The following is a 16,033-nucleotide window of genomic DNA, read 5'->3' on the forward strand; positions in this document are numbered from 1 at the left end:
GGAAGGGGTTAACACTAGGGGGTGAGGAAGGGGTTATATGTATTCCCTGGGTGTGTTCTAACTGTGTGTGGAGGGGGACTGACTGGGGGAGGTGACCGATGCTGTGTCCCTATGTACAAGGGACACAGCATCGGTCTCCTCTCTCCCTGACAGGATGTGGAGCTCTGTGTTTACACACAGAGCTCCCCACCCCTGCTATCACCGCCGATCAAGGGTACCCGGCAGACATCGCGGCCGCCAGGCATGCGCATTGGCATCTCAGCGATGCGCCGGGCACAGTGTTTCCCTGCGCGCAGGGAATGCACATAAAAGGACGTCCAGGGACGTCCTTTTATTTGCATTTCAGTTGAGTCGCGCTGTGGACGTCTTTCGTCTATATCGCGGCTCTCTAGTGGTTAAAGTGATTGTAAAATCTTGTTTATTTTCCTACTTGCTTGCCAAATGTGGCATGTAAGGGAACGAGGAGTGCTTAAAGCGGAAGGTCCAATTTTGGGTGGAACTCTGCTTTAAAGGATTACTAAAGGAATTTTTTTTTTTTAGCTAAATAGCTTCCTTTACCTTACTGCAGTACTGGTTTCATGTCCTTATTGTTCATTTTTGCTTTGAAGTTGCTGTAATTCTGCTGTGATCTCCACACTTCCTGGTTGCCTGTTTCCTTATAACCACAGTACTGGGAGCTTTTCACGGTGGTCTAAGCTGTCATTACTGTGTGTCTAAAACTTAACAGAACCAATCAGATTAATTTTAAAAACAAAACGCTGCCCTGGATTTGTTTGTTTTTGTTCTGTGTGTCTCTCTAGTTCACAGGAACATGAAACCAGTTTAAAAGTGAAACTAACCTGCAGGCACATTATATGATTGATTTTTATCTATTTGTAATCATTTTTAAAAGGAATCAGTTAACTTTTATATCTCTATACCCTGTAAACAGTCATTTCAGCAAAAACCTTTTTTCCTTTAGTGACCCTTTAAGTCAAATACATCTTCTGTATTTGCCCCTTGGAGTTGGGACATTCTTATATACTTTGCCTGATGATAGTCACGACTCTCTATACAGGCTTTTAGGTTGAAGTCTAACGTTTTAGATTTTGGCTTTTATGTGTTAACCAGATTTAAAACATTCCATTAGAATTTAGGCTAACTATCCAAACCCGATGGGCGTTGTGTTATGACTGTATATATGATCATGTATCATTCTGTTAGATCAGCTAGCTGATGAGAAATCCCATATATTATCCCAATGTAAGGTCACCTGTAGAATGTATCCTAGACATAGGTCAGTACCTGTTATTGGCTAATGAGTGGTTGGTTTTTGTGTGCATTCTATTACAGAGATGTTTGAAAATTAATTTCCTAGGTAAGTATTTTGAAAGGAAAATATCTTTTGAATTATTTGTCTGTCATCAAACGACACATTTAAAGAATTAATGTGACCATAGGAATTGTAGTGGTTGGCAACCAATTGTTTTTTATATCCAGATTAGCCATTTGTTTTGATTTTGTACAGTCATGTGGACAGAAACTTACAGAAGTAACCAAGAATAGAGAAAATTAAAGCATCTGGACAAAATGTTCTTATCAGAATAATATTACTTACCCATGAATGTAACCTGGCAACTATAATTCATGATGCAGGCAGTAAAATTGTAACATAAAAGTTGGGAAATATCTATATGTGTAATAAGTATATAAGTTGTTCTTTGCCTTCATTGTCAGCTCATTTTGTCTAGCTAGTGCCTAGAATTTTGGAATTCGATATTGGACTTAAAAGTGATCTTGTGGGCTAACCTTACTTGCTCCAAATCCATTAAAAATATACTTACAGGTGTCTTCTCCCATCCTCTTGGAACCCCTATCACAAAAAAAGCATGTACTCAATTTTAAGATATTGATAAAAAACTTCTGTGATCGATCCCTGGCCTACCTCATCCTACTCCCATTGGTTTCTTGTTGGCCAGTGAGGTCTCAACGCATTTGCTAAGTAGAAGCAAAGTTATTGGGGGTCATAGAAAGAAAGATGGGGGGTTAGCCACTTAAGCTGTTCTCTTTACCTAATATAGCACCTGGGTTTTGAGGATACCTTGGTGCTCTGAAAATAAATCAAGGATGTGGTCCAACCTTTGAACATATTTACTGCTTGTATGGTGTTTCAATAAACCTTTTGTATTTTTTTTCATACCGGATGTTCCTCATGCAAAGCAGAGAAGAAGGTGCTTCTGAGTGCAGTAATAAAACACTTTAAAGTGGAGGTTCACCCAAAAAGTTAATTTTTAACATTAGATTGAGGCTCGTTTTGTCAAGGGGAATCGGGTGTTTTTTTTTAAAATCGAAGCAGTACTTACCGTTTTAGAGAACGATCTTCTCTGCCGCTTCCGGGTATGGGCTGCGGGACTGGGCGTTCCTATTTGATTGACAGGCTTCCGACGGTCGCATACATCGCGTCACGATTTTCCGAAAGTAGCCGAACATCGGTGCGCAGGCGCCGTATAGAGCCGCACCGACTTTCGGCTACTCGTGACGCGATGTGTGCGATCGTCGGAAGCCTGTCGGAAGCCTGTCAATTAAATAGGAACGCCCAGTCCCGAAGACCATACCCGGAAGCGATGGAGAAGATCTATCTCTAAAACGGTAAGTACTGCTTCGATTTTAAAAAAAACACCCGATTCCCCTTGACAAAATAAGCATCAATCTAATGTTAAAAATTTTTTTTAGGGTGAACTCCCGCTTTAATCACAAGGAAGGGTTAAAAACACTTACAAGATGGAAGTGAAAAACAGACATGTCAATGAATCCATACCATCCAGCTAACCAGCATTGGTAAATACTGTCTCTCTGATCCAAGTTGGAGGGATGTGCTGTCAGGTCCTAACAGCACAGCTCCCCTCCATCTTGGATCAGAGAGACGGTATTTACCACCGCTGGTCGGCGCCCTATTCTCCACACTCCTTGAACTGAAACACACAGCAATTTATTTTAGTAGAAAAAAAGGTAAGACCCTGCAACAAAATTGGGGTTAAACTTTAAGGTGTAAATATGGTTCAAGCATTTCATAAGCTATACACTATGGTCTAACACGAATGCCTAACTAAAGTGTAAGTTTTATCTTTTACTCCAATTCAGAAACAACAAAATTTTGGGGATTTTCACTCAGGTTTAGTCATTGTGCCAATAGTCATTTGAACCAATAGGGTGAATCTTCCCACAAGTAACAGACAGCAATAGAAACTTTTCCAATTCTATTCAAAAGAAAAAGTTGGATTTGGATACAGTTGTACCAGTAAAAGGGGTATCTCCCAGATATCCAGCAGAAACAGGTTATATTTTGATATGTTTCAAACAAGGCACATCGCTTTCTCACGTAAGTGTTGTGCCTAGCGTGAAACATGTCAGAATTGAACTGGTTGCTGATGGCTATCTTAATAAAGGAAGAATATTATTTTGTATCTTGGTGTGCTAGCTGTAATGGTGAACAGTATAAGTTTGCTATGCTTGTCAGTTAATATGTAAACAGAGTGTTCAAAATAACGCTTTTGCTTCTTGTCCCATTTTCTCATTTCAGTTTTTCTCACAAAAAAAACCTCCTAAAGGACTTTATGTTTTTGGAGATGTTGGTAAGTTATAGAATAATAATTTCATTTAACTTCACTGTTGTAGAGTTTGCATACTATGTTACTGATTAGTGGGAATGCTTTAATAAGCATTCCCAGTATTGATATTCGTTTTTATTATTAGTGGGAATGCTTTAATAAGCATTCCCAGTATTGATATTCGTTTTTTATTATTAGTGGGAATGCTTTAATAAGCATTCCCAGTATTGATATTCGTTTTTTATTAGTGGGAATGCTTTAATAAGCATTCCCAGTATTGATATTCGTTTTTTATTATTAGTGGGAATGCTTTAATAAGCATTCCCAGTATTGATATTCGTTTTTTATTATTCTTCTTCTTAATTTTATTCCGTACGTTTTTTGGCTCTGCGTAACTTCTGCATACTTTCAGCTATTGAGACCATTTAACTTTTAAAATGTTCGTCTCATTCAGCTAACGATGGGACTTCTTCAAGTTTTTTTGTACTATTTATACTTTTTAAAATATTAAGCTTTTAGACACTTTTTTTTAACATTGAAGTCAATGAGAACATCCTTTTTCCTGCTTCAAAACACACGTTCTGCCAAAAGTTTCAGCTCCTTCATACTTTCACTTACAGACACCAAACAAACTTTAAAGCGGTCACAAAATATTCAGCTATCCAAACATGACTTTTTAGATTGATATCTTTTACGGTTTTTGTGGAAACGCAATTTACGTTTAGCGATTTTTTCAGAAAATGGAATCGGTTATAATGTAACCCTATGGAGCAGGTTTAGAGTGTGTCATGTGACCTTTAGAGTGGAGATCTTTGAAAACAAAAATTATCTTTAAAAAAAGGGCGAACAAATTGCTCTCACGCCCACAAGATCTACTTGTCATACACAATTTATATATCAAAACGTAGGTATGCTTGTCTGGTTTCAGGCAATGTGATCAGTTTTGTGATACGTATTTTAGTTTTAGTTCCAGGAGCTTCTAAAGGACAAGAGTGACAAAACCACTCTCATTGACCGTCCATGTTAAAAATTTAAAATTTTTTCCTGCAAAACACACAAAGACGCTCTTTTCTAAATCGCTGGCATGGCCACAATTTTAAGTTTATCAACATAAATTTCATATCGATGCGTTCACAAGGGCCGTGTCTTTCAAACGGTGAAGTCGCTGTATCGATCGCATGTACGGTTGTGGATTTATTACGTTTTGTTTGGAGGCGTAATTAATGTATTGGTCTGTGAATTAAAAGGCGTTTGTAATGGAATTTCTTTCCATAAATAGCTTTCCTTACCTCAGTGCAATATTCCTCCTCACTGACCTGGGGGGAGGGGAAACCTCTTGAGGGGGGAGGGGCGACCAGGAAGTCAGCATACTCTCTACTTTGCAGATAGAGAAAGGAGCTGTGTGTCCTAAAGATAGTGTAGTGGTTATGGTGAATGGCTTTGGTGCGGGCTCAGCAATTCAGCATTCCCACTCGCATTTTCCTCAGGGAATGCATTTTCTAGTTCTTCTTCTTAATTTTATTCCGTACGTTTTTTGGCTCTGCGTAACTTCTGCATACTTTCAGCTATTGAGACCATTTAACTTTTAAAATGTTCGTCTCATTCAGCTAACGATGGGACTTCTTCAAGTTTTTTTGTACTATTTATACTTTTTAAAATATTAAGCTTTTAGACACTTTTTTTTAACATTGAAGTCAATGAGAACATCCTTTTTCCTGCTTCAAAACACACGTTCTGCCAAAAGTTTCAGCTCCTTCATACTTTCACTTACAGACACCAAACAAACTTTAAAGCGGTCACAAAATATTCAGCTATCCAAACATGACTTTTCAGATTGATATCTTTTACGGTTTTTGTGAAAACGCAATTTACGTTTAGCGATTTTTTCAGAAAATGGAATCGGTTATAATGTAACCCTATGGAAGGGATTTAGAGTGTGTCATGTGACCTTTAGAGTGGAGATCTTTGAAAACAAAAATTATCTTTAAAAAAAGGGCGAACAAATTGCTCTCACGCCCACAAGATCTACTTGTCATACACAATTTATATATCAAAACGTAGGTATGCTTGTCTGGTTTCAGGCAATGTGATCAGTTTTGTGATACGTATTTTAGTTTTAGTTCCAGGAGCTTCTAAAGGACAAGAGCGACAAAACCACTCTCATTGACCGTCCATGTTAAAAAAATTTAAAATTTTCCTGCAAAACACACAAAGACGCTCTTTTCTAAATCGCTGGCATGGCCACAATTTTAAGTTTATCAACATAAATTTCATATCGATGCGTTCACAAGGGCCGTGTCTTTCAAACGGTGAAGTCGCTGTATCGATCGCATGTACGGTTGTGGATTTATTACGTTTTGTTTGGAGGCATAATTAATGTATTGGTCTGTGAATTAAAAGGCGTTTGTAATGGAATTTCTTTCCATAAATAGCTTTCTACCTCAGTGCAATATTCCTCCTCACTGACCTGGGGGAGGGGAAACCTCTTGAGGGGGAGGGGCGACCAGGAAGTCAGGATACTCTCTACTTTGCAGATAGAGAAAGGAGCTGTGTGTCCTAAAGATAGTGTAGTGGTTATGGTGAATGGCTTTGGTGCGGGCTCAGCAATTCAGCATTCCCACTCGCATTTTCCTCAGGGAATGCATTTTCTAGTTATTCTTAATTAGTGGGAATGCTTTAATAAGCATTCCCAGTATTGATATTCGTTTTTTATTATTCTTCTTCTTAATTTTATTCCGTACGTTTTTTGGCTCTGCGTAACTTCTGCATACTTTCAGCTATTGAGACCATTTAACTTTTAAAATGTTCGTCTCATTCAGCTAACGATGGGACTTCTTCAAGTTTTTTTGTACTATTTATACTTTTTAAAATATTAAGCTTTTAGACACTTTTTTTTAACATTGAAGTCAATGAGAACATCCTTTTTCCTGCTTCAAAACACACGTTCTGCCAAAAGTTTCAGCTCCTTCATACTTTCACTTACAGACACCAAACAAACTTTAAAGCGGTCACAAAATATTCAGCTATCCAAACATGACTTTTTAGATTGATATCTTATACGGTTTTTGTGAAAACGCAATTTACGTTTAGTGATTTTTTTATCGGTTATAATGTAATCCTATGGAGCAGGTTTAGAGTGTGTCATGTGACCTTTAGAGTGGAGATCTTTGAAAACAAAAATTATCTTTAAAAAAAGGGCGAACAAATTGCTCTCACGCCCACAAGATCTACTTGTCATACACAATTTATATATCAAAACGTAGGTATGCTTGTCTGGTTTCAGGCAATGTGATCAGTTTTGTGATACGTATTTTAGTTTTAGTTCCAGGAGCTTCTAAAGGACAAGAGTGACAAAACCACTCTCATTGACCGTCCATGTTAAAAATTTAAAAATTTTTCCTGCAAAACACACAAAGACGCTCTTTTCTAAATCGCTGGCATGGCCACAATTTTAAGTTTATCAACATAAATTTCATATCGATGCGTTCACAAGGGCCGTGTCTTTCAAACGGTGAAGTCGCTGTATCGATCGCATGTACGGTTGTGGATTTATTACGTTTTGTTTGGAGGCGTAATTAATGTATTGGTCTGTGAATTAAAAGGCGTTTGTAATGGAATTTCTTTCCATAAATAGCTTTCCTTACCTCAGTGCAATATTCCTCCTCACTGACCTGGGGGGAGGGGAAACCTCTTGAGGGGGGAGGGGCGACCAGGAAGTCAGCATACTCTCTACTTTGCAGATAGAGAAAGGAGCTGTGTGTCCTAAAGATAGTGTAGTGGTTATGGTGAATGGCTTTGGTGCGCGCTCAGCAATTCAGCATTCCCACTCGCATTTTCCTCAGGGAATGCATTTTCTAGTTCTTAATTTTAATTTTATTCCGTACGTTTTTTGGCTCTGCGTAACTTCTGCATACTTTGAGCTATTGAGACCATTTAACTTTTAAAATGTTCGTCTCATTCAGCTAACGATGGGACTTCTTCAAGTTTTTTTGTACTATTTATACTTTTTAAAATATTAAGCTTTTAGACACTTTTTTTTAACATTGAAGTCAATGAGAACATCCTTTTTCCTGCTTCAAAACACACGTTCTGCCAAAAGTTTCAGCTCCTTCATACTTTCACTTACAGACACCAAACAAACTTTAAAGCGGTCACAAAATATTCAGCTATCCAAACATGACTTTTTAGATTGATATCTTATACGGTTTTTGTGAAAACGCAATTTACGTTTAGTGATTTTTTTATCGGTTATAATGTAATCCTATGGAGCAGGTTTAGAGTGTGTCATGTGACCTTTAGAGTGGAGATCTTTGAAAACAAAAATTATCTTTAAAAAAAGGGCGAACAAATTGCTCTCACGCCCACAAGATCTACTTGTCATACACAATTTATATATCAAAACGTAGGTATGCTTGTCTGGTTTCAGGCAATGTGATCAGTTTTGTGATACGTATTTTAGTTTTAGTTCCAGGAGCTTCTAAAGGACAAGAGTGACAAAACCACTCTCATTGACCGTCCATGTTAAAAATTTAAAAATTTTTCCTGCAAAACACACAAAGACGCTCTTTTCTAAATCGCTGGCATGGCCACAATTTTAAGTTTATCAACATAAATTTCATATCGATGCGTTCACAAGGGCCGTGTCTTTCAAACGGTGAAGTCGCTGTATCAATCGCATGTACGGTTGTGGATTTATTACGTTTTGTTTGGAGGCGTAATTAATGTATTGGTCTGTGAATTAAAAGGCGTTTGTAATGGAATTTCTTTCCATAAATAGCTTTCTACCTCAGTGCAATATTCCTCCTCACTGACCTGGGGGGAGGGGAAACCTCTTGAGGGGGGAGGGGCGACCAGGAAGTCAGCATACTCTCTACTTTGCAGATAGAGAAAGGAGCTGTGTGTCCTAAAGATAGTGTAGTGGTTATGGTGAATGGCTTTGGTGCGGGCTCAGCAATTCAGCATTCCCACTCGCATTTTCCTCAGGGAATGCATTTTCTAGTTCTTAATTTTAATTTTAATTTTATTCCGTACGTTTTTTGGCTCTGCGTAACTTCTGCATACTTTCAGCTATTGAGACCATTCAACTTTTAAAATGTTCATCTCGTTCAGCTAACGATGGGACTTCTTCAAGTTTTTTTGTACTATTTATACTTTTTAAAATATTAAGCTTTTAGACACTTTTTTTTAACATTGAAGTCAATGAGAACATCCTTTTTCCTGCTTCAAAACACACGTTCTGCCAAAAGTTTCAGCTCCTTCATACTTTCACTTACAGACACCAAACAAACTTTAAAGCGGTCACAAAATATTCAGCTATCCAAACATGACTTTTTAGATTGATATCTTATACGGTTTTTGTGAAAACGCAATTTACGTTTAGTGATTTTTTTATCGGTTATAATGTAATCCTATGGAGCAGGTTTAGAGTGTGTCATGTGACCTTTAGAGTGGAGATCTTTGAAAACAAAAATTATCTTTAAAAAAAGGGCGAACAAATTGCTCTCACGCCCACAAGATCTACTTGTCATACACAATTTATATATCAAAACGTAGGTATGCTTGTCTGGTTTCAGGCAATGTGATCAGTTTTGTGATACGTATTTTAGTTTTAGTTCCAGGAGCTTCTAAAGGACAAGAGTGACAAAACCACTCTCATTGACCGTCCATGTTAAAAATTTTAAAAATTTTCCTGCAAAACACACAAAGACGCTCTTTTCTAAATCGCTGGCATGGCCACAATTTTAAGTTTATCAACATAAATTTCATATCGATGCGTTCACAAGGGCCGTGTCTTTCAAACGGTGAAGTCGCTGTATCGATCGCATGTACGGTTGTGGATTTATTACGTTTTGTTTGGAGGCGTAATTAATGTATTGGTCTGTGAATTAAAAGGCGTTTGTAATGGAATTTCTTTCCATAAATAGCTTTCTACCTCAGTGCAATATTCCTCCTCACTGACCTGGGGGGAGGGGAAACCTCTTGAGGGGGGAGGGGCGACCAGGAAGTCAGGATACTCTCTACTTTGCAGATAGAGAAAGGAGCTGTGTGTCCTAAAGATAGTGTAGTGGTTATGGTGAATGGCTTTGGTGCGGGCTCAGCAATTCAGCATTCCCACTCGCATTTTCCTCAGGGAATGCATTTTCTAGTTCTTAATTTTAATTTTAATTTTATTATTCCGTACGTTTTTTGGCTCTGCGTAACTTCTGCATACTTTCAGCTATTGAGACCATTCAACTTTTAAAATGTTCATCTCGTTCAGCTAACGATGGGACTTCTTCAAGTTTTTTTGTACTATTTATACTTTTTAAAATATTAAGCTTTTAGACACTTTTTTTTAACATTGAAGTCAATGAGAACATCCTTTTTCCTGCTTCAAAACACACGTTCTGCCAAAAGTTTCAGCTCCTTCATACTTTCACTTACAGACACCAAACAAACTTTAAAGCGGTCACAAAATATTCAGCTATCCAAACATGACTTTTTAGATTGATATCTTATACGGTTTTTGTGAAAACGCAATTTACGTTTAGTGATTTTTTTATCGGTTATAATGTAATCCTATGGAGCAGGTTTAGAGTGTGTCATGTGACCTTTAGAGTGGAGATCTTTGAAAACAAAAATTATCTTTAAAAAAAGGGCGAACAAATTGCTCTCACGCCCACAAGATCTACTTGTCATACACAATTTATATATCAAAACGTAGGTATGCTTGTCTGGTTTCAGGCAATGTGATCAGTTTTGCGATAGGCATTTGACTTTTAGTTCCAGGAGCTTCTAAAGGACAAGTGCCTCAAACGCCCTCCCATTGACCGTCATGTTAAAAAGTCTAAAAAAAATTCCTGCGAAACACACAAAGACGCTCTTTTCTAAATCGCTGACATGGCCACATTTTTAAGTTTATCAACATAAATTTCATATCGATGCGTTCACAAAAGCCTTGTGTTTCAAATGGTGTAGTCGCTGTATCGATCGCATGTACGGTTGAGGATTTATTACGTTTTGTTTGAAGGCTACGATAACTGATTTTGCGTGTGGATGAAAGCGTTTCTAATGGTATTTTGATTCCCTAAATAGCTTTCCTTACCTCAGTGCAGTCCTCCTCCCCCACCTCATGTGGAGAAAGCCTCTTGAGGGGGAGGGGCGACCAGGCAAGTCAGGACACTCTCTATATTGCAGATAGAGAAAGGAGCTGTGTGATATTAGGCTTTATAAGTACTGAAGGAACACTGCTTGTATGTCCTAAATATACTGTAGTGGTTATGGTGAATGGCTTTGGTGCGGGCTCAGCAATTCAGCATTCCCACTCGCATTTTCCTCAGGAAATGCATTGTCTAGTTGTTACTTTACTATCTTTACTCTGTGCTTAAAGTATAGGACATATTAAAGCAGAGCTAAATTTACCTTTCCTTTAATGGTCACATCCCTTGCTGGCATCATCTGCTGGGTGCCAGTTTTCAAACATTTTCATATGCCAGTGTAGGATGACGTCACTCCTGCACATGCACCGGAGTCAGTCATCTTGGCGCACAGGGACTATGCTGGTGATGTAAGCTGAAAGAAATTGCTTGTCTCTTCTGCAATAAAGAGCCTGCCTTCTCAGTTTGTGATCGCTGAACTTTACTCTCTCAATTACCATGAACTAACTTTGATCCTTATGCTGCTAGCCTTAGTAAATAGATAGGAAGTTATATTTACAGTAAGTCCCCTACTTACGAACAAGTTCCATTCCAGGAGCTCGTTCGTAAGTCCAACAAAGATCAGCGCTTTTTTTTTAATATAGAGGAGGAGAGGAGAGATATTCTCATCCAAGCACATCCTCCTGCCTGCATGCCTGACTTGAGGACAGATGGATTCCAGGAAGTAAATGCTACAGTGCCCCTTGAAATTTTCCACATTTTGTTATGTTACAGCCAAAAAGTAAATGTATTTTATTGGGATTGTATGTGATAGCCCATAACACACACAAAGGGGGTTATTTACGAAAGGCAAATCCACTTTGCACTACCAGTGCACTTGAAAGTTCAATCACTGTAGATCTGAGGGGGTAATGCAAGGAAATAAAAAAAACAGCATTTTACCTTGCACATGATTGGGTGATAAAATCAGCAGAGCTTCCCCTCGTTCCAGATCTTCCCCTCAGATCTACAGCCACTTCACTTCCAAGTGCACTTGAAGTGCAAAGTGGATTTGCCTTTCATAAATAACCCCCAAAGTGTCATGTAATTGTAAAGTGGAAGGAAAATGATAAATGTTTTTTAAATTTCTTTTACAAATACATATGTGAAAAGTGTGACGCACATTTGTATTCAGCCACCCCTGAGTCAATATTTGTATAACCATCTTTTGCTGCAATTACAGCTGCAAGTCTTTTTGGGGATGCCTCTACCAGCTTTGCACATCTAGAGTGAAATTTTTGCCCGTTGTTTGCAAAATAGTGCAAGCTCTGTCAGATTGGATGGAGAGTGTCTCTGAATGACAATTTTTAAGTCTGGCCACAGATTCTCAATTTGATTTAGGTCTGGACTTTGACTGGGCCATTCTAACACATGAATATGCTTTGATATAAACCATTCCATTGTAGCTCTGGCTGTATGTTTAGGGTCATTGTCCTGCTGGAACGTGAACCTCCACCCAGTCAAGTCTTTTGCAGATTCTAACTGGTTTTCTTCTAAGATTGCCCTGTATTTGGCTCCATTCATCTTCCCATCAACTCTGACCAGCTTCCCTGTCTTTGATGAAGGAAATAATCCCCACAACATGATGCTGCCACCACCTTTTTATTGTTACAGTGTGATTGGTGTGTTCAGGGTCATGTGCAGTGTTAGTTTTCCGCCACACATAGCGTTTTGCTTTTAGGCCAAAAGGTTCAATTTTGATCTCATCTGACCAGAGCACTTCTTCCACATGTTTGCTGTGTCCCCCATATGGCTTCTTGCAAACTGTAAATGGGACTTCTTATGGCTTTCTTCCAACAATGGCTTTCTTCTATAAAGGCCAGATTTGTGGAGTGCACGACTAAGTCCCCTTTCACACTTATACGACTTGTCCCACCATTTTGGACTGCAAAATAGCATTACAAGTCATTCTCCATGATTTTCAATGACTTACATTCATATTGGCACGACTTTAAGTCGTACCGACTTTAACTACTTGTCGACCTGCCGCCGTCATTCTACGGCGGCAGGTTGGCTCTCCTGCACGAGAGCCCGTAGCTCTACGTCGGCTCTCTCGCAGGCAACTAGGGGCGCGCGCGCCCACCGCTCGCCCCCGACTCCTGTGCGCGTGCCCGGCGGGCGAGATTGCCGCCGGGCACACGCGATCGCTCGTTACAGAGCGGGACCGGGAGCTGTGTGTGTAAACACACAGCTCCCGGTCCTGTCAGGGGGGGAAATGCTAATCCTCTGTTCATACACAGAAGATCAGTGATTTCCCCTAGTGAGGCCACCCCCCCCCCCACAGTAAGAACACACCCAGGGACATACTTAACCCCTTCCCCGCCCCCTAGTGTTAACCCCTTCACTGCCAGTGGCATTTTTATAGTAATCCAATGCACTTTTATCACTATAAAAATGACAATGGTCCCAAAAATGTGTCAAAAGTGGCCGAAGTGTCCGCCATAATGTCGCAGTACCGAAAAAAATCTCTGATCGCCTCCATTACTAGTAAAAAAAAAAATATTAATAAAAATGCCATAAAAATACCCCCTATTTTGTAAACGCTATAACTTTTGCGCAAACCAATCAATAAACGCTTATTGCGATTTTTTTTTTTTTTTACGAAACATATGTAGAAGAATACGTATCGGCCTAAACTGAGGAAAAAAATCGTTTTTTTATATAATTTTTGGGGGATATTTATTACAGCAAAAAGTAAAAAATATTATTTTTTTTCAAAATTGTCGCTCTATTTTTGTTTATAGCGCAAAAACTAAAAACCGCAGAGGTGATCAAATACCACCAAAAGAAAGCTCTATTTGTGGGAAAAAAAGGACGCCAATTTTGTTTGGTAGCCACGTCGCACGACCGTGCAATTGTCAGTTAAAGCGACGCAGTGCCGAATCACAAAAAGTACTCTGGTCTTTGACCAGCAATATGGTCCGGGGGTTAAGTGGTTAAAGTTATCCCAGCTCTACTTTGGTCCAACTTCCATGCGAGTTGATGTCCATAGACCTAAATGTTAAACCCTCAAGTAGCATGCAAATCGTACCTGAATAATATAAGACACGATTTCAGTACGACTTTGTAAGCAACAAGCTGTAAGCACAAGCAGCTTTTTGACCCAATCCTTTCAACATAGTGGCCCCTCCGCTTTAAGAGTAATTAAGATTCATACAGAAGACCGTTTTTTGGTAAACAATTTAATAAACAGCATTTTGTAATGTGTACTGTTACAGCTAAGGCCTTATTATTATAGCACTGTAGCTAGGTGATACATGTCATCATTTTTAAAAGTACAGCTGATTCTTAAATGCTGCAAAGGTTTTGATGGCGGTTACTAGATGGCCAAGTTTAGAGAAATTTAATTTCTTTATTCCACATAGTGGATCTATTTTTTTTTCTTCTGGCCAGATATCTTTAAGATATGTACAGATCCTTGTCTACAATTTACATTATACAGGATCTTTAGTCACATGATTGGTTGAATGTAGTCAAATGTGTAATGAATATGTTAATACATTCTTTTTTTTATTTCAAGGCACTGGCAAGACCATGGTTATGGACATGTTTTTTGCACATGTTGAAGTAGAAAGAAAAAAGCGAGTGCACTTTCATGGATTTATGCTTGACGTACATGAAAGTAAGTTGGCTACTGTATATCACTAATGTGTTAGCTAGGCTTGAGTATCAACTATAAAGTACACTATGGACCCTCTGTATCTGGTTCCTTAAAAAAAAAAAGCATATATGGAACAGGCTCTTGCACAATAGATTGTTTACAACCTATACTGATTTTACAGTGTCAGTAAAATAAATGGACAATATGATTTCTGGTGTTGCACCTAAAGTGAACGATCACTTTTATTATACCAGTCTGTGGTATAATAAAAGTTCTATGTTACTGGTGTTTATCTTAAAGCGGAGGTCCGCCTAAATTTTTTTTTATTAAAAGCCAGCAGCTACAAATACTGCAGCTGCTGACTTTTAATAAATGCACACTTACCTGTCCAGGGTGCCCGCGATGTCGGCACCCGAAGCCGACCCGTTCCTCGGTCTTCAGATGCTGCCGCCGCCATCCTCGGTGAGGGAATCCGGAAGTGAAGCATTGTGTGTTTCCCAGAAGACAGCAGAGGGGGGCGGGAAGTGGCATAACCCCCGCGGGGGTCTATGACCAGAAGTGGGTGCAATTACCTGTATTATACAGGTATCAGCACCCCCTCCCCGAAAAGCAGAGGTTCCAATTTTGTGTGGACCTCCGCTTTAAGAATTTTTGTATGTAATTGACATTCACCATTTACTGTTTTTGTAGAATAAATTTAAGTTTTTCAAATTACCTTATCCATAGGTGACCATGTTGAAGTAGTTTTTTTTTGTACACAGGAATACATCGCCTTAAGAAAAGTTTACCAAAAAGAAAAGCAGGATTCATGGCCAACACCTATGACCCTATTGCCCCTATAGCTGAAGAAATAAGTGATGAAGCCTGTTTGTTGTGTTTCGATGAGTTTCAGGTGAATAACAGAAAATTAACTTTTTTTTTTTTACCCAGGGTACTTAATTTAGCCCAGTTCAGTTCTTTGACATATATAACGGTTCACGAAGGACCAGGTCAGAGCAGCCTGCTGGTCGTTGTGATAGGAGAATACTCATTTTTGATCACTCTGTAGTTTCCAATCTAGTAAACCTTGCTGTGTCAGGAGGTCTCTGTCTACTGTCACTGACGGTTATCAGTTACTGGAAATCAAAGTCACTGGCTTCTCGGCTCTTATTTGTGAGTGTGGTTTCCATGCTCAGTCTCTTGAAATAACAGTGAGAGAAAACTGTGCACACTCATGCATTCGACAACTGTGCTTTTTTCCACATTACCGTGGTATCTTCATGATGTGCCCCATCAGCTGTTTCATAAACTTCGCCTTCCATGTAGACTAAACGGCACTGTTATTGACATGCACCTTTTGATATTTTGTCAAAGTGCATACATCATCTAAATCTGTAATCATGTCCCTGGTCACATATGCAGATATCAGTGACACATGACTGTCATAGGAAGGGCAGAGATGTATGTAACTTTTGGGCTGTGATTGACAGTCTGGCTTTACCTTCTCTATACTGTGAGAGACAAGATGGGAGCACCCAATCAGAGAATAACTTGGTCTCGGGGGGGATGAAAGAGTTGCTTAAAAAAAAAGTTTTTATTGTTAAGTGATTTTATAAAATATGTTATATGCTTTTAACTTTAAAGCAGAGCTCCATCCTCAAATTGAACTATGCATCAGTAGTTTTAAAATA

General features: G+C 38.9%; 1 protein-coding gene across 1 annotated transcript in view; it reads left to right on the forward strand.

Annotated features, from left to right (window-relative positions):
• AFG1L (AFG1 like ATPase) overlaps nucleotides 1-16,033 on the forward strand; it is a 171,341-nt gene that overhangs the window by 42,584 nt on the left and 112,724 nt on the right. Inside the window, exons 3-5 of the mRNA XM_040350205.1 lie at nucleotides 3,560-3,611; nucleotides 14,283-14,384; nucleotides 15,125-15,255. Coding sequence (XP_040206139.1) covers nucleotides 3,560-3,611; nucleotides 14,283-14,384; nucleotides 15,125-15,255 — 285 coding nt within the window. The remainder of the gene's footprint in view (nucleotides 1-3,559; nucleotides 3,612-14,282; nucleotides 14,385-15,124; nucleotides 15,256-16,033) is intronic.

The sequence above is a fragment of the Rana temporaria genome, chromosome 4, assembly GCF_905171775.1.
Source record: "Rana temporaria chromosome 4, aRanTem1.1, whole genome shotgun sequence".
Taxonomy (NCBI): Eukaryota; Metazoa; Chordata; class Amphibia; order Anura; family Ranidae; genus Rana; species Rana temporaria.